General features: G+C 39.6%; 2 protein-coding genes across 11 annotated transcripts in view; one reads left to right on the top strand and one right to left on the bottom strand.

Annotated features, from left to right (window-relative positions):
• Nucleotides 1–568: 568 nt before the first annotated feature.
• On the bottom strand, nucleotides 569–2056 carry LOC100744425 (leucine-rich repeat-containing protein 57). The gene has a single exon (XM_003490797.4). The coding sequence runs from the start codon at nucleotides 1739–1741 to the stop codon at nucleotides 1025–1027; it is 717 nt and encodes a 238-aa protein (XP_003490845.1). The 5' UTR covers nucleotides 1742–2056; the 3' UTR covers nucleotides 569–1024.
• Nucleotides 2057–2386: 330 nt separating this feature from the next.
• The window catches only part of LOC100744546 (guanine nucleotide-releasing factor 2), a 60837-nt gene continuing 38176 nt past the window's right edge, over nucleotides 2387–25047 (top strand). For 2 of the 10 annotated variants that reach the window (XM_012387527.3, XM_012387531.3), the window contains exon 1: nucleotides 17044–18702. In XM_012387527.3, coding sequence (XP_012242950.1) covers nucleotides 18519–18702 — 184 coding nt within the window. In that variant the 5' untranslated portion in view covers nucleotides 17044–18518. Of the gene's footprint in view, nucleotides 2514–7176; nucleotides 7220–10854; nucleotides 11177–17041; nucleotides 18703–25047 lie in introns of those variants that run through there. The other 8 variants (XM_024368769.2, XM_012387526.3, XM_012387524.3 and 5 more) reach the window with 7 other exon arrangements.

The following is a 25047-nucleotide window of genomic DNA, read 5'->3' on the forward strand; positions in this document are numbered from 1 at the left end:
CCCCTGCCGATTTTTTTTTTTTTTTTTATTTAATTTCAACAGCTCTTCCTGTTCAGAAAGCAAAGACCAGACACGCCATTTTGGGATGCAGAACATCATTTGTTTTTCACTCGCAATAGTAAAATAATTTTGTCTGCATATTTATACTTGTAAATACTATAATTATACGCGACAAAAATTGATTAGGAAACGTAGTAAAAATTACAAGTTCAAAATAAGAGCACAATTTATTTTTACGAAACTTAGTTTATGAAATAATTAGATTACACATACGCAATATCATATACACAATAACAAAGTTTTGTGTACATTTACATATTATAACTGGTTATAATAATTTCAGAAATGTCTGCTTCAAACATATTTTTGATTGTATCTATAAGGTTTAATTAGCAGCGTATAGAAATATGTATAGATATTTTAAAAAATGGGGAACATTTTGGAATTAAAAATGGTGGTTTTGCTTCTTTGAAACATGAAAAAAGAAAAAGAAAGAAATGCAAGAATTTTTCGCAAAATATATTATTATTATTATTATATGTTCTACTAACGTTTCATAAATTATGCGTATATATGATCATTTCTGTAAGAACTATACCGCAACACGAAATATATATCATGACATCGTTTTATAATCCATGTAATAAAAACTGAAATCCCGAATGTTATACCAGATCAGTGGGTTTATATGTATGTACATTATTTTGTGTATATAATTTTTATATCGTATATCGAGCTCATCATCTAATGAGTTATTGAATTACTAATGAATGCATTTCTCTCTCTCTCTTTTTTGTTAAGTATAAAAATGCTTTTCCGTAGAAGCATTCATCAATTTATTAAAAACGTTCTTATTTCGCGAATAATTTAAGAATTTTATTTTTATGATTACTTTATCGCAGATATCGAGTATAGTAGAATTACACGAACACGATGCGGCTTGTTTTCAACGTCATAACATAATTATGTAATTATTATTATTATCTATAACAAATTTCGTAATAAATATCCTATAGAATAACTCTCAAAACAGTTTCTTTTTTACCGCAGTATACCTTTCCATGTAGTTATCATAACCATCGAGATTAGCGAACTGTTTCATTTCGAATAAATTTCCTTCGACAGAGAGAACGGAAATCTTGGAATCTTTCAAAATTTTGGTAGGTATCGCGCTCAGTTGTAGACAATTTTCTTCGAGTCTTAAAGTTTTTAGGCGCGAACATTCCGCCAATTTGTCAGATATAGTCGATATTTGATTTTGATTGAGGTTAAGTTCAACCACATGTAATGCCGCAGCCGCGTCGGGAATTACGGTAATTCGATTCTTCGATAAATCCAATACGTCCAGAAATTTTAACTCGCAAAACATGGGGGGAAATTCGGTTATACGATTGTCAGATAAGTTGACCTGTTTCAAACGTACTAGTTTAGATAAAGACCAAGGGATACTTTTTATTTGGTTCGAACTTGCGTTTAAACATTCTAACTTGGTCAATGCTCCAAGTGCTTCGGGCAAAGTGGTCAATTTGTTATGATTAAGATTCAACTGCTTTAATAATGTGAAATTCCCAATTTCATCGGGAATATGACCAAATTTGTTCTCCGATAGATCCAATGTTCGTAACAGTGGCGACAAAGCTAGTAGATTTTGTGGAAATTCGTCGAGTTTCCTCTCTGACAATTTTAACGTTCCGGTTTTCTTTGCAGTTTCGTAATGCTGCTTCAAGCCAGAGTTCCCCATTTTACTTTAACATCGGCAAAAATAAACCCGTATACTTGTAATAACTTTCTATCAATTTTCGAGAGGCATAAACAGGAAATATGGTTTTCGCCTAACTCGCTTTATTTTCTTAACAAATGATCGATCAAGTTATCGGAAATGCACGCAATGTCTCGTTATACATTCTCGTTGGTTGCTCGGTACTCACTCCTCATCACGGTTAAACCGTGAAGCCATTGAAATATATTTTGCTACAGACTGTATTCGATCACATCGGTGCGGTGGACGATGATTTTTGCGAGCCACTGTACCAACGTAGCAGAGTCAGTCGTTGCGCCGCCACTCCTCCGATTAATTTTCACACGGCGATACTTATGAAGCGAATCGTCGCAGCGGGTTAACCAGTGTCGCGGTTTCTATTCTCGCGCGAGTGCAGTCGCAGATCATGCTGCGCTTGTAAAAATCAGTCGTTCGAAAACATCCTTCCGAGATCGAAAATAGAGTGAAATGTCACCCGAATGACAGTCGGCCGGCCATATTGCTCTGGATGGTGGTTGTGTTCGAATCGTGACCGCGCGATGGCGGTTCGCGCGCTCGCGCCCCGAAACATGGCCGACAAACGAAGATGTAGCGGTGCACGTCGGGTTTACATTAGACTGAAAACGCCGCGGCAGTTACTGGTGTGTAGTTTACGATGCGATCATTCGTAGAAATGGTGAGATAGTGTCGTGGCTCGAGAGGACATACTATCGGCTAGCGATGGCCTCCACGCCGAAGTCGGAGAAGCATGCAGGTGAGTGATATACTGTGTAAGTACTATGACCTACGATCAAAGAGAACGTATGTAAGTATGTAAGTATAGGATGTTCTGCAACAACGACGGAACCCGGCCGTCGTCGCTGTTCTTCTTTTTCTCCCTTGTCAGTCAAATTCTTACTCGTTTACATGCGTATCACAAGAATTTCTCACAGCTTAACATCCTCGAACGCCGCTATAGTCACTGCCGCGTTAATCTAAATATTAGCAGTGCAATCGTTCACGGACGCTACCGGACGCGAAACGTCAAAAGCATATGCGTTAGCACGCTTCTTCTATCGTTTCTCTTTCTCCCTTCTTTCTTTCTTTCTTCTCCACATTGCGTGTCACATTGCTACAGGTGCCCGTTTCATTACGATCGACGATTACAACGGGCATCCTTCTGAAACGTGGGCAATATACCTTTCGACAAACATCACGCTCAGCGAGTGTCACTTATAAATGAAGGAAGGGTAATTGCGCCCGGTAAACGCGTTTACAACTTCACCTTTCGTTCGACTCATCAAGATCGCATCGCTCTAATTTCAAAGATTCCATTTTTCATACGAAACTAACGAAATTTGTGGCTCGCGTTCGAATCTATAAATGGAAATTGCATATCGTATCGTCTTTCGTAGGAATATGGTACACATTTTTGAAACTGCATCTGAAAGGACTAACGTTGCCCGATGTTGCCCGAAAGTGAAAGAAGAACCGCACGAAGAGTGGAAATAAAGGCACGAGAGGTGGAAGAAGCATTGTTGATTTTCTTCCTCTTCTAGTCCATAGAGTCGAGATTCGTCCTGATGCTAGGACAATCGTTTCCTTTCTCGAAAAACGTTACGCGGCGGATGCACGACACTGGTAATAATACGCGGTCGCCTGGAGAGTGTGTCAATAAACCGTCCACGCGCCAGGGGCGAGCCCAATGTAATCCGAACAGCTGCCCGTGTCGCGAGTTTTTTTAGTTCGCGTTCGCACGCTTCAAACAAAGAGTTACATACTTACTTACATATACGTAGGTCGGCATCGAATGCGACGATATTAACATGTTCGTCGCGTAAGTCTCATATTTCCGTTGGTACGCGTATCAAAAGCACATATTAATTTCGATGTCAAACTCAAACTATAGGTTTTCTCTAGGAAAACTACATACGTACATACATATGTGTCGTGATCCGATCCGATCAGCAGTGAACGTGTTAAAGCCTCGAGAAGTCAAAGTCGTAAGTTTGTTTACGTTGTTTAAAAATTACACGGAACGCGTCGCGTTGCATCGAGCATGCGGCTTTTCATTTCGATCGCTCTCTGCGTGTAATTGATAGCGGTAACTATGATATGTCGTTACGTTGCTTTTTACGTGAATTTAATAGAAAATGGTGTGATCACACATAATTTAAATAGGGCACGTAATACATAATACGCGTATTTATTAGAGACGGAGGTCTATCAGAGGTTTGAGATGTTTTGAAATATTTTCAAGTGCCCTGTAAAATTACCGCACTATCTTGAAGGTATATTTATCTAAATGTCGAACAGTATTCTACGCATGAAAGATATTCTTATAACAATGAGAATATAAGTGCATATTACGTACATATTCTAAGGGTAATTAAAATAATTAATATAATATAATATAATTGACACGAATGTTGATAACTTTGGTAACTGTAATTATAACACGGTATGCATATATTGTATATAAAGGGCGAACAAGTCACAGACATTACTATTAACTTGCCTATTATTATTCATATAATACAGATTCGTTTTCTCGGCCTTTTAATACTCCATCGAATCACAAACATCGGACAAAATTTATACTGTACAAGATGAAATACACGCATAAATTATTAACGAAATGTACACACTATTATCTATTCGATGTAATTTAGGCAGCAATTTGAGACTTTATATTATCATAAAACGGCGATGTAAATTTCTTTCTTTCTTTCTTTCTCTTTTTAATTGCAAATTGAACGTAATAAAATGGCCTCAGAATATCCGACGCTTTTATTTTATTATTATAACGAGTGCTACTTATCGGAATTGTTATGTTCGATCACGTAGGACTGGTGACGGGTAGATATTCTTCAAGTAAAGGCAGTTTGATCAATTCGCCGGATAGCTAGTAGTAGCAACTAACACGGTATATACCCTACGTCATCTGTCGCTGGGTAATTGTGTTTAATGCGAGTTGATTTGTTCCCGGTTGAAATCGTGGAGTGTCTGTCATGTTCTGGCATGGTCTTTCGCATCTGAAAAATAAATCCGCCGGATCTGTCCACGGGTTACAAACGTTAACGGGTTTAAGAGAAAAAGACGTCAACGAAGTAACAGTTATTATCGATTAACAAACTTTTAATACACATTTTACCATCGCGTCAAGTCGTCGAATGTAGCAACAACTTTTTTTTTCCACCTGATCTATTACATTAGAATTTTGTACATTATATGCATTCCTTTTCTACGTATTTTAAATGTTTTTATCATAAATCAACTCGAACAACAATTTGACAACGAAACAAGAATTTGTTCTTGTAAACGTAAAAAAGAAGAATTTCATCTTGAATCGTATCAATTACTTGAGATTTGACTAAAATCGTGGGAAACAAAATACAATCGTGTCACGATAGAACAGCCTTTTTTAAATATATCATTACGTTATCGTGTAGACACATTTTTCGGAAAAGTTTTATTTTTCTGGTTACTTTTTGGTAAAGGATCGAACAATGAAGCTGGTCCAACCGGAAGGTGAAAGGTACCTGAGCCGAAAGATCATACGAAGAGTGACGACGAATGATCTTTCTTAAGACTTATATATAATATAAGAGCTTAGTCTCTCTAAGAAACAAACTATATCTCATTTCATAATTCGTCGCGTATTACACCCAGCTACTCCGATAGATTATCGCTAACGCAACGTCTCGAACAGATGCTCCGTTTCGTGTTTACCAGTTACTACGATACTTAGATCGAGAAAGAATCGAGTCTCTTCTCGGCGAAACATCGCAAGCTCGCATTTCGCGAGAAATAAATACTCTCGTAGAACAATTACCATAGCCATAAACAGAAGAACGTTGGAGAAGGGGAGAAATTGCACCCTCTCGGTTGGACGAGCTGGATACTGCGAACTCGGTCAATAATAAATCCACGGTTTTGCCAGGGAATTCCTGATGAAAAGCGTACTCTCGTTAAATTTCCAGCTAGACCGGCTGGTTCGTTGAAATAATTCTATGGTGTGTCGCGTAAATGCCCGCAGCCGGCGATGCTTGAGCAGATTAAACGACTTTGTCGTTGTCTGGAAAAAGAAAGGGAGTAAGGCGAGGGTGAACAAGGAAAGGTAAGAACGTGCGCTAGATCGAAGTGCGATTAAATTCTACGCGTTCTCTGGCCTTTCTCCTTTCTGCTCTGTTGACATTGTATGTGCGAGGTCCAGCCGTTTTGTCAGTTACGCTCTCCTGCTGAATCTCCTCGGTGAAAACAGGACACGGGAAAATATAGGGTACGCACTCCTGGCATGTAAAAGTGCCTGTCTTACGGTTGGAAAGATGAAATTTCGGCGGAATAGTTTCCTCTTCTTTCTCCCATTTTTATTTTCTTTCCTTTTATCTGCTCCTTTTCTTTCTTTTTCCTTTGTCACAGAGGGACGTTGTTCATAGAATAACGATAAAAAAATGAGACCCGTCACGTTAGATTTGTTCAATACATATCGATTCCATTTTTTCAAATGTTTCAAATGTTTGATTATTCTGAATTTCAACTTTAGTCCGCGATATCCAACGACATAGCGACTTTACGAAGACCACTGACTTTACGAAGCAAGTAATTCATTAAAGAGCGACCCGTCGACAATATCGATTATATTTCTCGAGTAAAGAATAGTCAAGAAGCAAATACCGCGCATACATTATACCATAAACAGCGTCAGGAATAGGAAACAAATCCTATACGTTATATTAGACGTGTGTACACATAGGCATAGACAGTCGATCATCAACGATCGTACACAACGATGATCGGGTTTAGGATTAGATTCTTAGATGCTCGTGTTTCTCGATTCTCGATGCCATCGGTAGCTATGGTCGACGCGAGACCACAGGGGCAAGTGTTGTGGGTCTCGTATACCGCATACATCTGTATATCAAGCACCGATGCGATGCAGCGTGAGGAAGAGACCGGGATTTGTAGCGTGTGCATGGTACATTCACCGGCGATTCATGAATATGCATCTGTTTTCACGTTTCATCGAGCAAACGTGATCTCGGTACACGGATTAGAGGGGAACGTGCACGTGCGAAAACCAGTCGACGTACGTGTTACGCTTGATCCTAATTTAGGTTCTGATCCAACGGATCCCATGCGTCTTATTCTTCTGTAGGCTCTCGTTGCACGCGCATAACGCACACGTTGCATCGCATCGAGGCTACTAACTGAGCTCGATACGACAACTCCTTCGCCTTCCTTCGGAAATTAATCGTCGTCATTATCGTTTCCTTATCGTTCAATATCTCCGCGTATACAGATAATCGCGGGTCTTTACGGTAATCGTCATGGCGAAACGAACCTGAGCCAAAGAGTCTTCTTGTTCTGTGATACAACGTGTCTGCGACAAAGGATCGAGCAGGTTGAAAAGAAATTTTCCTAGCGGTAGGAAGCTTGCTGGACGAGTCACAATGGTTGTGGGATTCGTTTATAGAGAACGTAAGTTTTGCAGCCGTTTTGTTGCTTTATCTTGTACACGAGACATTTTTTACCGACGTTAATCGTTTCGTGAAACGATAATCGATGGTTTTGGTACGAATGTGACGATATGAATTGAAATTTTGGGAGATTCGGCCGCGTTAGAGCCATAGAAAAGCGTATACAGAGAATTCCATTAAAAAATTGTTGCGTCTAGTCGACGATAGATCCAATGTATTTAATAGGTAGTAGTATGGTATGTATCGGGACTAAATGGTATCTTAATTTAACTTGATTTCCTTCCTTCTTATTATTTCAGAGTTATTAGGGTATTATTAGGTGAGAAAATGCGAAGAAGTTGAACGACGTTCGAGACGATAAAATATCGAGATTAAGATATCAAAGAGTATTTGGAAAGTTGTTTGACGATAAGCATTCGAGGACTTACAACTTGACAATTCATTTAAAATTATTAGAAAGTCAGTTAAAATGTAGGCTATTCTTATTTATCCGCAATGTACTATTAAAATAGGGTACAAGTACTACCATCGAAGTATGGTAAGGAACGAGTTTTTGATAAATTATTAGCCATTTACATTTATATTTATGATAAATATCCTAGTTTTTATTGATTTGACACATCGTGTATACGAATATTACCCTCCAGTTATTCGTTTCATTCGATTTTCTTGCATGTTACACGCATATACGTAAGTATGTACATGTACAATAATGATAGATTTAAAAGTCGAAAATGTAAATCAATTAAGTACAGCACCGTTAAGGAATTCATCGATATTGTTATATATTTCTTTCGATCGTTCTCTTATCTTGCTTTTCTTCCATTCCGCGATAGTACTATAAAAGATCATTGTCGCGTTACGTGTAATGTATTACTAGGATTACGGATAAATACTATTTACGATTAGCAGTAGATTTTCTGCATTTCCTTGAAACGATCGGGCAGCAAACATTTCACGTAACTAGAGATCGTGCGATACAAATTTGTTGATTCGGCTATAATTCCGAGACGATCCGATATGAAATTTTGAGAGTCGCGGGGAGCATGGCAAGGGAAAGGTGGCAGTAGGCTACAAATAAAACATTCAAGCTTCGAGTGTTTATTAGTTTTCCTCAGATATTAATAAAAAAAATATTTCGATAGCATATATCGAATTCCTAATTAAACCGTCCTCGCTGTAGTAGTTGTCGATTGTCAAACAACCGATGACTGATGACGCAGTGGCGATATCGGCTTCAGTAGCCATAGCGCACCTACAATTAGACCGCTTCTTTCTAAGCTACGTTACGTTTTAATTTCGGTGGCCGAAAAATGTTAGTTTACGATATACCGTATGCATATGTTATATATACATGTATATATTTATATTTATACAGATAATAAAACACGTAAACGGCGATCGGCCTCAGTTTTCAAGCTGGATTGGGTTAGCCGGCCGCAAAATGATCAAGCATTTGATTGCTTAATCACTTTAGAGAATGTTTAAATGGAACATGAAACGTGCGTGTGTTTGGGCGACCAAAGTTACAGTAACCTGTTTTACGCGGAATATCCTACAAGTACTGAGGTCGATATCGTTATTGTATTATTACGTATCACTGGCTATTCGACGAGTCGCCGAGATAACTATTAACTATAGCGGGTATAGGCAGAATTCGATGTATAACGCTAAAAATTTTTTACTAATATCTCGGAAATTAACTAGTACCTGAGGTTCAAATTTATTATATGTGGAGTTTGCTATTTCGTTCTCTCTAGTTCCATCAACCCTCACAAATTTCGTGCCGATTGGCCACTGGGAGGAGGGGAGGGTGGGATTTCGCGACTTTATCCGTTAATTCTTTTAATCACCTGCAACTTTTTGTCGGTGAAACTGTAGAAAAATTAATAATGCAATATAATCTTTAAGAACGACAACCAAAAAAACAAAAAAAAAAAAGTGATTAGCCACAAGCCAGAGATCTTTGTTCGAAGGTAAGTGACCGATCGTTCGAAGCATGACACCTAATCAAGAGGAAAGGAAAGCTTTGACTGGAGGAAAATTATAATCTGCACGGTCGTTTTCTTACGCCAGCTAAACCAATTTATGGTGCAATGGCAATGACAATGTCCATTGCATCGTCGACGAAGACGAGAAGCAAAGAACGGCGAGCGAGATGAAACGAGAAAAAGAGGAGGAAGAAAACTAGTTCTAGCCATCGCACGCTGACACAGTGCTGCAGGGGTCCGCAAATAAATTGTGCCGCCTCCTTCTCTGCTTCTCAATTCCTCGTCTCCTCTCCTCGCTCTCTCTTCTCTTTTTCTTCTCTTCCTCTTGCCTTTCTCTTGCCTTTCTCTTCTCTTTCTCTTCTCTTTCTCTTCTCGGCTCTGCTCGGCGAAATAAAGAACGAGCGTAAGAGCGGCTGCCTATGTGCGTGGCCTTTTGTCTCGTCTCCTCTTTGTATCTTCTTGTGTCTCATTCTACCGCGCAGACCTTTGCGAGGCTAGACTGTGCACGCGCGCGCGCGATCCTCTCTCTCTCACTCTCTCTCTCTCTCTCTCTCTCTCTCTCTCTCTCTCTCTCTCTCTCTCTCTCTCTCTCTCTCTCTCTCTCTCTCTCTCTCTCTCTCTCTCTCTCTCTCTCTCTCTCTCTCTCTCTCTCTCTCTCTCTCTCTCTCTCTCTCTCTCTCTCTCTCTCTCTCTCTCTCTCTCTCTCTCTCTCTCTCTCTCTCTCTCTCTCTCTCTCTCTCTCTCTCTCTCTCTCTCTCTCTCTCTCTCTCTCTCTCTCTCTCTCTCTCTCTCTCTCTCTCTCTCTCTCTCTCTCTCTCTCTCTCTCTCTCTCTCTCTCTCTCTCTCTCTCTCTCTCTCTCTCTCTCTCTCTCTCTCTCTCTCTCTCTCTCTCTCTCTCTCTCTCTCTCTCTCTCTCTCTCTCTCTCTCTCTCTCTCTCTCTCTCTCTCTCTCTCTCTCTCTCTCTCTCTCTCTGTCTCTCTGACCCGTTAAAATAGACAAGCCTTCTTTCCCGGCCAAAGTCACAGATATTACTGGGCGATCCTGCTAGTGGACGGTCCACGAGTATTAGCCGCGGTTCACCTCCGGATTCGCGTGCGACTTGCCTCTCTTTGACTCTGTCGTTTAAACTCGGACGGACCTGTTTGGAATCCGATCCGCGGACCAGATTTACGCTCGGTGCTCTTTCGTAGACGTCTCCAACGCACTCGTCTAAACGTCGAACACAACGAAACGACGACGTCGGGGAACAGTCGGTGAAGTTTTTCGGTGAGATTTTCAACATCCTGACGAATTTCAGCGGATTGATCAATTCGGATCAGTTTTTTGTGACCGATCGCGTCAGCGCACGGTGGAAACTAAGAGACACTACGGTGCACAGATCGGAGAATCGTGTTGGCTTGGCGTGAAAATTCGTTTCAGACTGATTACGTTTTTCCTAAGGATAATATAGAGCTGAAGGTAAAAGTTCTCGATCGTTGATCGCGTTAATCGTAGAAGATGAATTACTGTTGTAAAAATGAGTTACGTTAAAGAAATCTAGATGCTGGTATAGAAACTTGGTTGTAACAATCGTGGCGAATCCGTTTTACGTAGGTATATCGGTTTTATGTAATTGTTCGCGCTTTGGTGAAAGTGTATGGACTATTACTTCGAAAGTAGAGATTCCAATCTTCCAGAAAATACACAATGAGGAAATTTATGGAAGATGAATCGACGCGAGCAACAATCCGTGTTCGAGATAGACGCAGTGTGTCTCTAACGAGTGATTAGTTTTTTATTGGATATATATTTGCCGTGGTGAAGTGGATCGATTCTTACCTTTTCTACGATCGTACGACTGCGTGGATATCGATGGTTTTTGCATCGATGGGAAGTGGATAAAACGAGGTGCATTAAATATAGGAAGATTCGTGTTATCTTGCTAAAACTTTGTAGATTTACAGTTTGGAAAATGATAGAAATCAAGGTAAATCAACATCAAGATTCGTGTGAAATTTTGATCAACTTTCCGTTCCCACGACTGACAAGATGGATTCGGTTATTCAGTTATTCGCTGGACGTAAAAATTCCTCGTCTTTAATTCGTTGATAGAAAAGATAATCAGCCAATCGTTATACTAATCGCCAATATCACAAACATAATTCATTTAGGAATCTTTTCGCCTCTTAATGCAACATCAAAGTCCTATTAAAAATACATTATGTTACATATACGTTTGCAAGAACGAAAATGGAGCGACTTGATCAAAATTACCTTATCTTTGTCAATTTTAAACTTCATGGGCTAAAAGATTTCTTACTAAAGCATAAAACATCGTTCACTATCATCTACTATTATTTATTGTCAAAATCTTTGGAGGATTCGTCGCAATGTAAAGATTAATAGATTAATTCGTATTCGAAGATAGAGACGATACATCTAGCAGCAATGATCAGCGGTTTAACAAAGTTTTGTAATACGAAGATTAGGGGAAGATTCGCAAATTCGATACGAATACTAAAGCTTTTCATATGTCTTTAGATTAGCTTATTAAGAAATCAATGGCGGATATGTAAAATTGCGGTACTAATCTCCACGATAAGTACATCAGTTTTTCACGATTCACATTGCGTTGATCCAAGTTCCATGGTTGATGGTGTGTAGTATAGATGTATCGCGTTACATCAGAGGCAAAGCTTTCCGAGAGCGAATCTTTAGTTGTTCCGCGATCTTCCACCAAAACGGAGCTTCGTCGAGTAATAAATCCATCGATCAGTTTCTAACTAGAAATCGGAATGTTTCTAACAATGTACATCGCGTCGTATAACAAGTAACATTTCTTTTATTCTCATCTTTATCTTCTCATAGCCTTTCGTCGTGGTGAATATCAAATACCTACGTAAAAACCTGCAGATGTAGTAAATATTAATGTATTTTTTATACATCTTGATAATAATCTTTGCCGATCGATCGAGGATTTTAGGACAGTATCTGGTGTTACGCGAAAAGCACGGTTTCTCGGTTTATCGCTTCGTGGCGATTCTCGAGCATTTCAAAACTCGGGAACAGCGTGTATCGAGTTAGTCGTTGAAAGTAAAGCTCTCGATTCTTTTCCACGAACAATCGCGAATCACTTCACGATCGACGACTTGGAAGCTCTAGGATAATTCCTGTGCCTAGTTACACCAAGTAAACAATTGCTCGACGTTCCTTCTTCTTCACTTAGAACTCATTTTTACTAAGTTGGTGTAAAGTGGATTTTCTTTAAAATCGACGAGTTCGAAATGGATGTGCGACGAAGAAAATTGAGAACTTACTTTTGGTGTTTGAAAACGAAATTTTCAATGCAAGTAACGTTTATATTTAAACGTAAAAGTGTGTCGCAGTAACAACTAATGTTGATTTGTTCGATCGGTGGCTCGGTTTTACTCGTTATTCACTCGTTCGTGCAATACCTGTTTTCGAGATCAAATAACAGCGGTGGTTCATGTTGAACGACGAATAAAATGCGATGAATGAAAGTGGCATGGGACTGACTCTGCCGATGATGCTTGTCAATGGATCGTAAGATTTATTTATAATGATTCTTTTTTTAGAGAAGATAAAGAAATTCGAATAAATTTGCCGAATAAAGTGAAAAGCATAGATAAGGCTGACATCATTTTTCTAATTATACTATATGGAGAGAGATTATCACATAAATTGCTAGTATTGCATGTGGTTTGTGTGTGTACACGTTTCACTAAAAAGAACAACAACGTTTCAACGAAAATATGAAAATTCATCGAACGGTTAAGTGATCTCATGATCAGAATAGTGAGAAAGAAAAAATATACAAGAAGAATACATATGTAACGTAGAGCCGCGTAAAAAACGTTGGTCACAGTTAAAGTTTAGTGGCGCGTCGAGCGCATGTTTTTAATCAAATACTTGGACGAAAATTCCGTCTTATATTTAATAGTTAATCTTGGTTGTTTTTCTTCGTTCGGGTTCCGCAAGTAATCCAGACTATGTTTTAATACAATCACAGCTTATTTATTCCGCCATTTCATCAAGCCTTTCTTACCATTTCTCTCCAAATAAATAACACGAATCAATGGATAAAAAAGTCGATCGTTGAATCGTCTCAATTCGTCATCTGATTCGTCTCCTTTTCCGAAACGGAACTTTTTGAAAAAAGTGGAAAAACCATTATATGATATAAAATATAAAATTCAATATATTTCGTACTGAACCATTAAACAGAGCGAATGTTCTATACTACGTTATAGTTAGAAAACGATGATAAATATAATTCTCGATCATTTAAAAAAATATTGTCCGTCTCGCTTAATAACATTTATACATGTATTTCAATATCCAATAAGTGAAAAGTTAAAACTAATTGTTTCTTTATGGACTTGATAAATTCGCCCTTGAAGACATTGGACATTTCGCAGGTCTTCCTATCGAAATACTTAATCGTTAATTGCCGAATTTATACACCGTCGTTTACTCATTGTCGGCATTTACAATTCGAGCGATTCCAGCGGTTCGAGTCAATTCGGCATTGTGACGACACGACGTCGCGTCGCACAGATTTTTAACGCGCAAACATCTCGCTTACGTTAGAGCTCGCTCGCGAAAATGTCGCGACATGTGCATAAGCAAACCGAAGCGGTCGTACGCAATTTACGGATTCGCGTAACCAACGTTCCGATCAACCGATATCGTCGAATCCTTCGCTCCAGCCGTTTCGTTTCGTTTCGCTGAGATCGAGCGTGTTTTTCCGCAAAGTGGCGATTAAAAGATCTACGCGATGCTCTTGACGACCTAGATCGCGACACGTCAGACGATCTGGAGCAAACGGCGCATAGATGCTGCGTAATAAACGATCAAGGCCCGATTAGTTAGCTGAATAGAAGCCGGCGCAGCGACCGATATGCGTTTTAATCCGTGCGAACGACGTTCTGCGGTCAAAGATGACGACGATAAGCGACATCGAAGCGATTACTTTTCATTCTTTGAACAATTAAACAGCAACCCACTTGGAAACTTTGGAAATAATTCGTTCATTAATTCAATGAATTAAAGAGAAACGTTTTTCCAGCCGAGATAATTTAATCAATTAAGCAATTTCAAAATTGCGACAAAGATGATTAACGGATAAAACGAGATAATCGTATCAACAGCAGAGTCAAACTATTTAATTATTATATAACTAATAGATTCTATATGCTATAATATGGAAGTTGTGTGTCGTTAGTTGCATTTAAATATTCTGTCATTGGCCGTGTCTTAATCGTGCAAACCAATGAAATTTAATTAGAAAGAATAAAATTTAACTGAATTAATCGGCCGTAAACGGATTAAAAAAAGATCAGAGGAGAAACAAAAACACCAGGGGCAGATGGAAGGAAATAAAAAAACCAGTCCAGGATGATAAATTTTTATTTAAAAATTATGATTTTATTTTTCGTTCGCTGGTCAGCATTAACTCCTCTTATTGTTTCCACGCTAAAAGTCCTATCGATCTTGACGTTCCACGTCAAACGCAAGAGAAAATCGCGCGAATCGCACCAATGGATCGTCCAATTCGAAAAATAATGCAAAGTCTTAGACGTGACAGGAAGCCGAGTATAACTGGGTCGCAACTTCATCATCGCTAATTACGATTATTATTAATCAGGAAGTTTCGGTCCGTCGCGAAATTCCCGCGGCTCTGCATAATTACAAGGCTGTCGAAGAGTATGCTAAATAATTGCACCGGTTTGTAGTCAAGATTGTTCTTGGGTTTAGGTTAGGACGTTGGTACTTTACCAAAGTCGGCTAATTTGTTGTTATTCGACAACGTACTGCTAAGAGAGCATCGTCGATCGTGGTTCTATCGTGCTTCAGACGTTTCTCTAAACGTTCACGTTTAGAGCTGACACTTACTTACTTTAACACTTTCAATACAGATTCTTACATTTCTTCTTACGTTTATAGACGAGATATTTTGCATATCTCTCGAGTAGTAGGGCTCCTCCAAATAACAGAAATTTATTTTTATCGACGGGATTAACCGCGTTAAAAGATTTTAAACACAGAATACGTTGTATTTTTAGAAATAAATCTTTCTCTCTTTCTCTTTCCTTTATCCGAAATGACACCTATAAACATACAAATATTAGATATATGAGACATTTTATGTGCTTTTAGTTACGAATATTGAGGGTAAAAATCAGTTTTCGACCAATCCTAAACATAAAACGTACTACAAATAAAGAGTAAGTAACTTTTAGGCTGACCTAGAGCGTTTCGTGATATATCACCTGTGTGCATACCAAGCGGTTAATTTAACTGGAGTTTACTTAAAGAAATGTTCGTCCTTCCGTGCAATATGATACTAGTTCTCGGAAGAATGTCCTATTTTACCAAGCTTCGTTTTCCATAAGCTTTGCCACTGTTTCGTTACTATGATCAGTTTTTCATTCAGTCGCGTTATTAACAGTAGGAGAAACGTGAAAATTATTGTCGACATACCTGTTAATAATAGAAAAATCTGTATGTTTCCAAACATTAAGATATAGCACTATACTTACATACGTACGTATCAATAAATAAAATATTTCCTCTCTAGTTGAATATGTGCGCATTTTATCCACTGTTTTCTATATGTATCTATTTTCTGTTTTACCCCGCATGTGTCTTTCAAACACCGTATTTCTTTTTCTCTTTGCATTATCTAGCTTATAACAATACATACATATATCCACCGTATCACCCATTTTTGTTCTTTTTACGGTTCGTTTCACCCTTATTTCACCAATAGGTTACCTAACGAGGCAACCACGTTTCATTTCTTCGACAAAGGTTTGAAGTCGTTGCCTCGTATGTATAAATTTGGCCAGAAAACTCGATAATTTAACGAGAGCAAGTAAGCCAGAAAAACTTGGTCCTTGTGTTCAGTCCAGCGTGGAACTAGTTACGTTACACGATCGACCTCCTGGTCTTGTATCGAATCATAGTCGTTCGGAAAGCGGTAAAAAGCGATGGCGGAATCGCGATCAGGGCGGTTGAAGGTGGAGAAAAGGTCGACTTGCCGCTCCAGCAACCGTGGATCGTTTGTCGTGAAAACTGACGGAATCTCCAAGTATCTCGCCGCTTCACATTATATCATACGTACTACGTATTACGTACAGCGCGGCTCTTGATCGATACATTTTTATCAACCGGTAATTCCATTTCATAAACTCGATCCAGTCTGATCAAGCTTCATAATCAATATGATCAAGATCATATGGTTTAACGAATGTTTGTTAGAACGTATTCATGATTTTTGATGAAATATTTTACGATGAAATATTTTACCGCTTTATTAGAAGATTTTCGACTTGTTTAGTTAGAGTTTGAGTTCTTATTGATTTTTGAAGGTGACTAAAGAATTGGAAAGATAAGTTCTGTTTGGAATTGCAAAGTAATTAGAAACTTAAAACTTTGTTTCACGTTGGCAGATTTTTATGCTAAATATCCACCGCCCCTAGTGTTTGTAAGGCATCTCGTATCAACGTAGCAGATTCAAACGTTTCCTATTATTGTTATAGAATTTAAACGAATTTAAACGAGTCGTGGGTTATATTTCACAGCTTATCAGGCAACGCGGGTACATCGATCTGCTCGGTGTCTAGAAAAAGGAAAAAAAGAAAAAAGAGCAAATTAGAAACCCATTGCATTGAAACGTTTCCTAGCATTAAAGACATTCGTTTTACGCCGGAGCTTGTCGCGGCTTTCGTCTTTTCCCAACATGAACGTTGAACCAAATAAATATATTATAAAAACATCGCTGGAAATAATTTGATGCTGTCAGTAGTAGCAGGCTATTCGTACTATTGAATTTTATATTATTGCATTTACACGATAATAGCATATAGAGCAAACGGTAATATCGTGTTACTGTATCTACGAGGTTGCATGAAAAACTAGGAAGCGCGGTAAGAAATCGTAACGGAAGATCCGTCGCGTTAAAATAGACATCCTGGAATTCGAATCTGCCTCGGTACATACTCCACTTTGCTATAGTACATATATACATATGTACTCGAGGCCGCTAAATGTAACATTGTACGTATATTTAGGCGCGGTACTGTCATCGGTGTGGCTCGATTTAAGCTTTTTCAGCTTTTCTACCTGTATCGTTCAACGATCATTTCACGAAGCACAGTGGAATCTCCGTTCGAATTCGTTGCAATTCTTACCGTTCGAACGTTTTACTCTAAACTACACGCATCTAAAATTTACTTCGATTCACTTGTACGATAAAATGATAAAATACGACGGAGCACGTTAAAATTACGAAATAAAACATTTCAAAATTCACTCGTTTCCTATTTTCACATACCATATATACCATATATATTCCAGTGAGCTTGGAAATTTCCTATTAACCGTTATGCGAATTACTCTAAATCCTAAATAATCGCATTTCTTCAAGCACAACCGTATCTTAAAATTATATCGCTTATCGTCAATTATAAATTATCCGCCACTCGTTGTCAGCGTAGAATTAAAGTTCAAGAAACGGTGTATCGTCGCCCGGTGTTATCTGTTTACAGTATACAGCATGAACTTGTAGTCGCTTGCTAAATATACCTACTATTCGTGAGATCATGCGTGTATAATTACATACGGGTGTTTCTTAATAAGCTTACGTTAAGAAACGTTGCTGTTGTTCGATAGTGATCATCGATAACTATAGTCCGGTACTACCGTTCTCTAACGTGTGTATGTGTGTGTCTGTTGAAAGAACGGATCATCGAGATGTTTTTGCGTTAAATCGAACGAATTCGTGGTACAACGTGCTATACGATAGAATGAGAAATAAAAAAAGAACCGTCAGCCTGCGTCTACGATATATATTGTTCGCGTGCTACTTGGTATATTTATCGCGGTGCTGCTTCGCTTTATCGCTTTTACCATTGCGTCGTTATCAAACAATTCATTCTTATAGCCAGTGGCGATTAGCTCTTAACGCTTTCGTTTCAACGAAAAATTAATAAATCTCCGTTGAAATCAATGAAACATTCTTCCTTTGTTTACGCAAAGACAAATGCTCAAATATTAGTAGCGGCAGTGGTAAATAAAGAATCTGTGTAAACAGCAATTTCAAGAAAGACCGACTACCATCCACAAATTTCCAAATCGCTGATGACTCGATCCAGTTACCCGTCAAATTGTGCAATGTGCTTTATCGTTGGTACAATATGAGAAAAAGGATTGTGCTCGAAAAACCCAGTGAAACAACAAACACCGATTGTGATCCGTGTTACGAGGATCCATCGTGGTTCTTAATGGAATAGTAGCTTCTTAAAATGCCACAGTACGACGACAGCTTCCTCGACTCGCCGATCTTCCGGCGACGCACACGTAGCTATGCGGTGCAGAAGGGGTTCGTGCCGAAGTCGAAGAGCTTCATCACTGCCACGCCTCTGCTGTTGGCCGTGACCAATCACGCCAAGACCCTTTCCGGTTCCATATCGACCTGCAGCTTGAAAGGTAATTGGAAAAAAGAAATTCAGGTTAAGGGCATGATATATTCCGTGTTGTGGTTGGCCGAACGAGTCGAATGTTTAAAAGAACTCTCGCAGTCGCAGTCAAGGCAGAACATTCCCCGTTCTTGATTTCTTTGTTACTCGAGGAAATTTAGTCACGCGGTTCTGCTTAGAAACCCGGTTTCTCGTCTTCATCGAATACGCTCGAATCACGTTCAAGATTGCGTTCAAGATTACGTTCAAGATTACGTTCAAGATCACGTTCGAGTTTACCCTGCTTTAGTTGCACCCTGCACTATCGTGAGTAGTTTTTCGTGCGCTTACGATTCACAGGAATTTTCATTTACATCGTTAGTCTTGCAATCGTATACTTCTATTTGTACTATCTATCGCGCTATCTAATTTTGTTCAAGGCAAAGTCAACCCTTGCCGTTGTACCGCGTACCGTCGCGTCATCCAGGACAATTAAATTCAACAGGATGCATTCTTCGCGGAATATTCACCGGCCAAACGCTATCGACGTTTCCGGAATATCTGTTAGAGTAATTAAACTTGGGATAACCGCGTTATAGAAGCGAGTTTGGCCGCACTAAATATGCCATAGCCACGCTCGTGCTGTCAATCATATTAAGCGCTGCCGGTAGCCACCTTCAGCTATTAACGCCTCCGCGGTCCGGGGTGTACGGTGCATACACCGATGTACTGTACACTATCGTGCTCCACCCCCTACGGTTGTGCATAAGGTATACACAAGCCAGTGATTTCCCCCTGGGCTAGCGGTGCGCTACAAATTGCTGCGTTCTCGCGCCCCGCTTTCTACCATTGGGAAACCATTTTCGAACAACGTGATTTTAAACTCGGTACGAACGTGTAAACAGGACGTTTTGCGTTTGCTCGACGTTTAACGGTTGACGGCTGATCCTTGACTTTTAAGACCAAGTGTTTCTTTCGAGATGCAACAAGGTCACTTTGAAAATTAGGGAAATTTCTCTCTATAAAGTATATAAAAATATAGTACATGGGTGACAAAGATGTAGTAACGTATGGATTCTTAGAGTAAGGGCAAGTGATGATGCTAGATTTAGAGTTTAGAGTAGTTTAATAAGCGATACTCGATAACAACAGAACCGACTACAATATCGTCGTACGTCGACTCATACTCTGCTTCTCAACTAACTCTCTGGCCGTTGTCGCATCTCTTTTGTCTTTTGCTAGGCCCAAGCACACGTGTTCCGCAGACGCTCGTAGCCAGGGTCAGGTAGGTTTTTTCTAACGAAACTAGGCACTTGTAAAGACCGAGGACACCTTAATAGACCCGACAGCGCCTCGGCTCTCGCAACATTGTCTATAGTTAAGTTGATGTTTCTTAGGCCCTTTTCCTTCTATTAGATCATGAGATATTCAAACTTGAGCTACTATCGTCACCTAGAAACGGAAGTCAGATTCCGTGAATACCGTTCTCCTGCGGCAAATATCGGGAAATATCATGAAATATCGTCCTTTCCTGGAAACGGAGAAACTTGCACGGATTCGTTCATAAATACGCGATACGCAGATTATTATGCGAACCGCAACGTTTACTCCTGCCTGTAAACAAATGCGCGCGAGAGGGTGCAACATTAACAAACACGAGCCAGCACGCACGGTAATTAATGCAATGATAAAGTTTGCCGATGCCCAGCCGAAAATTAAACCGAACTGACCATAGTTGATTTTGAAAGACGGCGGAACGCGATGCGATTGTTTGCGGGTCACGCACTGTTTAAGCGGATACAATGCGCGAACGGGCGTGTATTGCGAGATTCGAATAGGATGAATTGCAAGTTCGAATTAAGTTCCGAATACGGTTGTGATACAGGCGAAACGTCGATTGTCCAAAAATTAACGTCTGAAATTAACGCGTGGATATCATGCTTTCAACCTAGTCCGATATCTGAAATATAATAAAATATTTTGAAATTGCCCAGTCTATTCTTAGATCCATCTTATTTCTTCTTATATGTCTATTATACCTTATATGTCTATAAACGTTACCTACGATTAGTTTACTATTTGAATAAGAAACGGTTAATACAACACTATGCGCTTCGTCTGGCGCGTTTCATTTACGTACACGCAAGTGCACGAATGCAGCAGATTATATTCTGCAAAAATAGTATCGATAGATACTGCATCGCGTCGCTTCTTTTTCAGTTACTCCAATTCTCAAAATAGAAATTGAAAAATGCCATAAACAAAAAGAACAAATAACACGAGGATATAGGATAAAATTACTATTATAGGATACGCTACGGTTTAGCATGATAAAAGATTATACTTTTAATTCGTATTGATTGATTTAAGATCGTATTTTTAATAGTAAATAGTTTTACGTCGAATTAGTTTAGTATTAGTTTGTACATATTCGTAGGTAACACGGGCGCGGAATATTGGTTTATCAAGACGCTTTTCCTATATTCAAGCTTTTATCTCTTGTCTCTTCTGAAATGAATCTACTTTCCTAGAGAAAGAAGCGATCTTGTCGACTCGACGCGGCCGTGTAATCTGCATTCATGGAACTCGTTGCAGCCAACACTCTCACGAGTAGGCACTTTCTATTTGAAATACTAATCGCAGACGTTTTGGAAGAAAGCTAAATTCCTTTTAACGGGACTACATAAAATAATTATTCGCTAATAAAAGATAATTAAGCGAATAAACGATTCGACAAGGCTAATGAAAATATTCGTTTGTGCATGCTTTTTAACTTGTTACCTGTTTTTTTTCCTCTCCTTCAAACGTTCGATCTTGCGATTCTGATCTTGCGATTTACATCAAATTTCCAAAGCTTTCCGACATTTATCGTTATTTTGAGCGTCATCTATTTTAGAAATGGTGGTTTCACCACTTGTAAAATAAAGAGAACCCTACAAGCCGGGTTATTCTCGTTACGGATTATCTAGAGCTGCTCTCGTTTAGAAAATTGAACTACCAATTAATTGAGAATAATTTCACACGATACTTGAAACATTTATTACAATATCGAAATATTTAATCGATATTTCGCTGGACGTGAGAGAGATCGTCGCTTCGATTCCTTGGTTAATAATGGATTCACCATTGTCGTAAAACGTTTACCGTACAACTACCGATGAGAAAGATTCCGAATTACAGGATTACGAAATTTCAACATAAAAGTAATTTAAACGAGATAACAAAGAATCAGTTTGGAAACAGGGCATTGACATTTGATCGAAAAATCGGCCTCTTCCATTTCTCTGGTTCATCCTCTAGTTCAGCTTCTAATTCAGGCCGAATAAACTTGTTCCGTTCGATGGCATTTTCTTGCTCACGTCGGTACGAACCATGCGTTTTTCTTCTACACGAGCATATAACGCATCAAGCAGAATCGCAGGGCAGCAAGCTTGTTTTACGAGGGTAGCCGTACACGCCGCGCCGCAGGGTGTAAACCACTGCCTGCTTTGATCAAGACGTTGTAGAAGAGTCCTCTTGGCCAGAGTTTTCAATCACTTTTGCACACTATTGACAAGCGAGCAATCGAATCTCGCCATTGGCACGCGCGGTACGGACAAAGTAGTCGACCGTTTAATCTTATAACGTACATTGTGTTTCGCGGTAAAGACAAAGTTGACGTTGGCATTAGAACGACACGCCGCGGCCGTATACTTATTCGGCAAGTTTGCCCAGTAAATCTCAAGACACACGGATCGGCGTAACTCTTTACTCTTTACGTTTCTTCTCGGTAGTCAAAAATTACAAGAGATTCGCTTTCCGCGGGGAAAGAGTTTAACGTCAACGCATCGATAATTTTCCAGCGAGAAGAGGAGAATATTTATCGCTGTTTGGCAAAGCGCATTTACACTTCTCCGCGGGGTTTCGGGGGTTTCGCGAGCTTCGGAAACGTGCCAGGGGGATGACTTCGACGACAGGTCGTACATAGGGTAGGGTCGCGAGACTGTTTGCTTCTGCCTATGAACTAACTGAATCTGTGTACACACGTATATAACATGTAGAAGGTGGAACAGCGAAGAAGTAGTTGGCCAAATACTTTTTCATCTCAAAGTAATTTCTTCTCGTTGTTGTAACAGTTTAAGTAACAACACTTTAAGTAATACTTTAAAAAGTAAAGAAAATTTACTCGCGAAAGATGATCAAATTTGTTAAATTCAGCCTTCTTAAATGATGCGTACGCACAGAAAGTTGAAAAATTAGTATTTCTCAGAATTTCAGATAGAATTGACAACGTTTGAACGTTAATTAAGTTTGCGATATAACGCGCAATGACACGCTTGGGAACCAATCGACACCAATTTTTCTTTATTTATAAGAATTTACTTATATTATATTATTATATTATATTATATGGGCGTCTTATATTGCTACGCCCAATCTACATCCACGTTATTTCCTTAAATTTGTTATTATATATATTTTAACTAGAGTTTCATTCAAAAAGAATTTCGTCGATGCTCTCTATTTACCTCTAATCGTAATGCCATTCTATGCATTACATTAAACACGCGAATACCTACTACTTTCACCTATTCTGTACTTTTTACGCGTTCTGTATTCTCAACTGTGAACAAGTTATTAACGAACCAACGAGAGGGAAAATAAAAAGACTAAAGGAAATGTAAACGGAGAACAATATCGCTGTACTCTTAATGGTATTCGCCTGAACGCCTTAATGGTATACGTATCGCCTGAACAATTTCGCAACGCGATAAAAAGGGCAACGATTTTAGGTGACAGTAGTTATCGCTGTATATCGTCACCGTAAACCGTAAGGTATTAGGACGCTGTTTAATAGTTAAAGAAACGCGAAATTCCTTGTTGGGGGTTGGGGAGAGGAAGCGAGACCGTGGAACAGGGTAGGCGGTTGGCGGTAGAAATAAATGGAAAAGGGAGTTAGGCAACCTCCGTGTCCTTTTTACTATTTCCTATTGTCTCTTACCCATCTCTTCCCACTGTAGGTCATTTCTCTCTCTCTCTCTCTCTCTCTCTCGTTCTCTCGCTCTCTTTTTGTGTCCTCTCCCCACCTGGTTTTCCAAAACCTTGCGTTTCCTCCCGTTTTCTATCCTTCATCAACGTTAAGCGTGCTCGGTTCTTCAGTTGTCGATTCCGATTCATGCAGCAACTTCCAGCCAAGTGAATTTTGCTCTACTGGTTGCGGAATGTAGACGCTGATAGAGCGGCCCGCGGGCCGAGACCGGTCTTCTAAGTCGGAGAAGGAAGGTGAAAGAAGATGAAACCATGGACCGGTTCCATCCTACCTTCTATGCTCGATTTTTTTCATCGCGTCTCACTGCTGCAGATCCTATGGTTACTCGTGGAAGCTTAGGAACGTCTCGGTGAAACATCGGAGAAATCGTTATTCGCTGGGACTAATTAAAAGTTTCTTCCAACGGTCGACGAGAGGATGAAGGGAAAAGGAAAAAGAAAAATTACGTGTTGAAACGAACAGCGTGTTGCTCGTTAAAAAATGCCTGGCGAACATCAGGCTGGAGATGGGCGATGGTTGGTTGGCCCGTGGGGACTGTATCAAAGAGGCGCGAGAAAGAAAAATATCAGGGAACGTGTGTCGTCGCGTCGTGGCAAGATCGTGCGCTGGCATCTCATTAGTCCGCGAATCCTCCGCGCTAATGAGATTAATTATCGTAGAGCTGTCGGGTCTCTCTCTCTCTCTCTCTCTCTCTCTCTCTCCCCTTCCCTCCCCCTCTCTCCCCCCTCACTCTGTCTCTGTCTCGATTTTACGCAGAAGGAACGCGAGGAGCAATCGGCTTGCTAAAGAAAGAGAAAAAAGAAAAATCGTGACAAACAATCGCACATGCCGTTCGATGGTAAGTACACGCGACGCACTAATTTCACGAGAGACTCGTTAATTGTTCGCGGTGTTGCTCCTCCCTCGTTCTGCTCGATCCGTGACACGCAGCGGGGAATTTAATGCAAAGATTCGATTCGATGGGTTGAGTTCCTTTTCATTTTTCTTCTTTTAATAGTGATTTTGCTCGTTGTCCGACGATAGCAACGATGTCTAATTGCCGGTACTAGCGATAATTATACGCCTTGTCCAAACTAGATATTTCGATGACGGATAATCATTCGGGATCACAAAAGCTTCATCTTAACAAGAATCAAACAAAGATCAAAGTAAATAGGAGCTTGGGAATTTATTTACAAAATGCCATAGGTAAATATACATCTTTTGCGAGATAATACACTTGCGCTAGTTTTTCAATGAATTTAAGTTCGCGTTCTTCGTCGAGATCCTCGATGGTCCTTCGGTCCATCGTGTTTAATCGGCCGAGTCAAATCCGCTTAGTTCGAACCACGATGAAATCTATCACGA

This window comes from Bombus impatiens, unplaced genomic scaffold (genome assembly GCF_000188095.3).
Source record: "Bombus impatiens unplaced genomic scaffold, BIMP_2.2 scf_0478, whole genome shotgun sequence".
In the NCBI taxonomy this organism is placed as follows: Eukaryota; Metazoa; Arthropoda; class Insecta; order Hymenoptera; family Apidae; genus Bombus; species Bombus impatiens.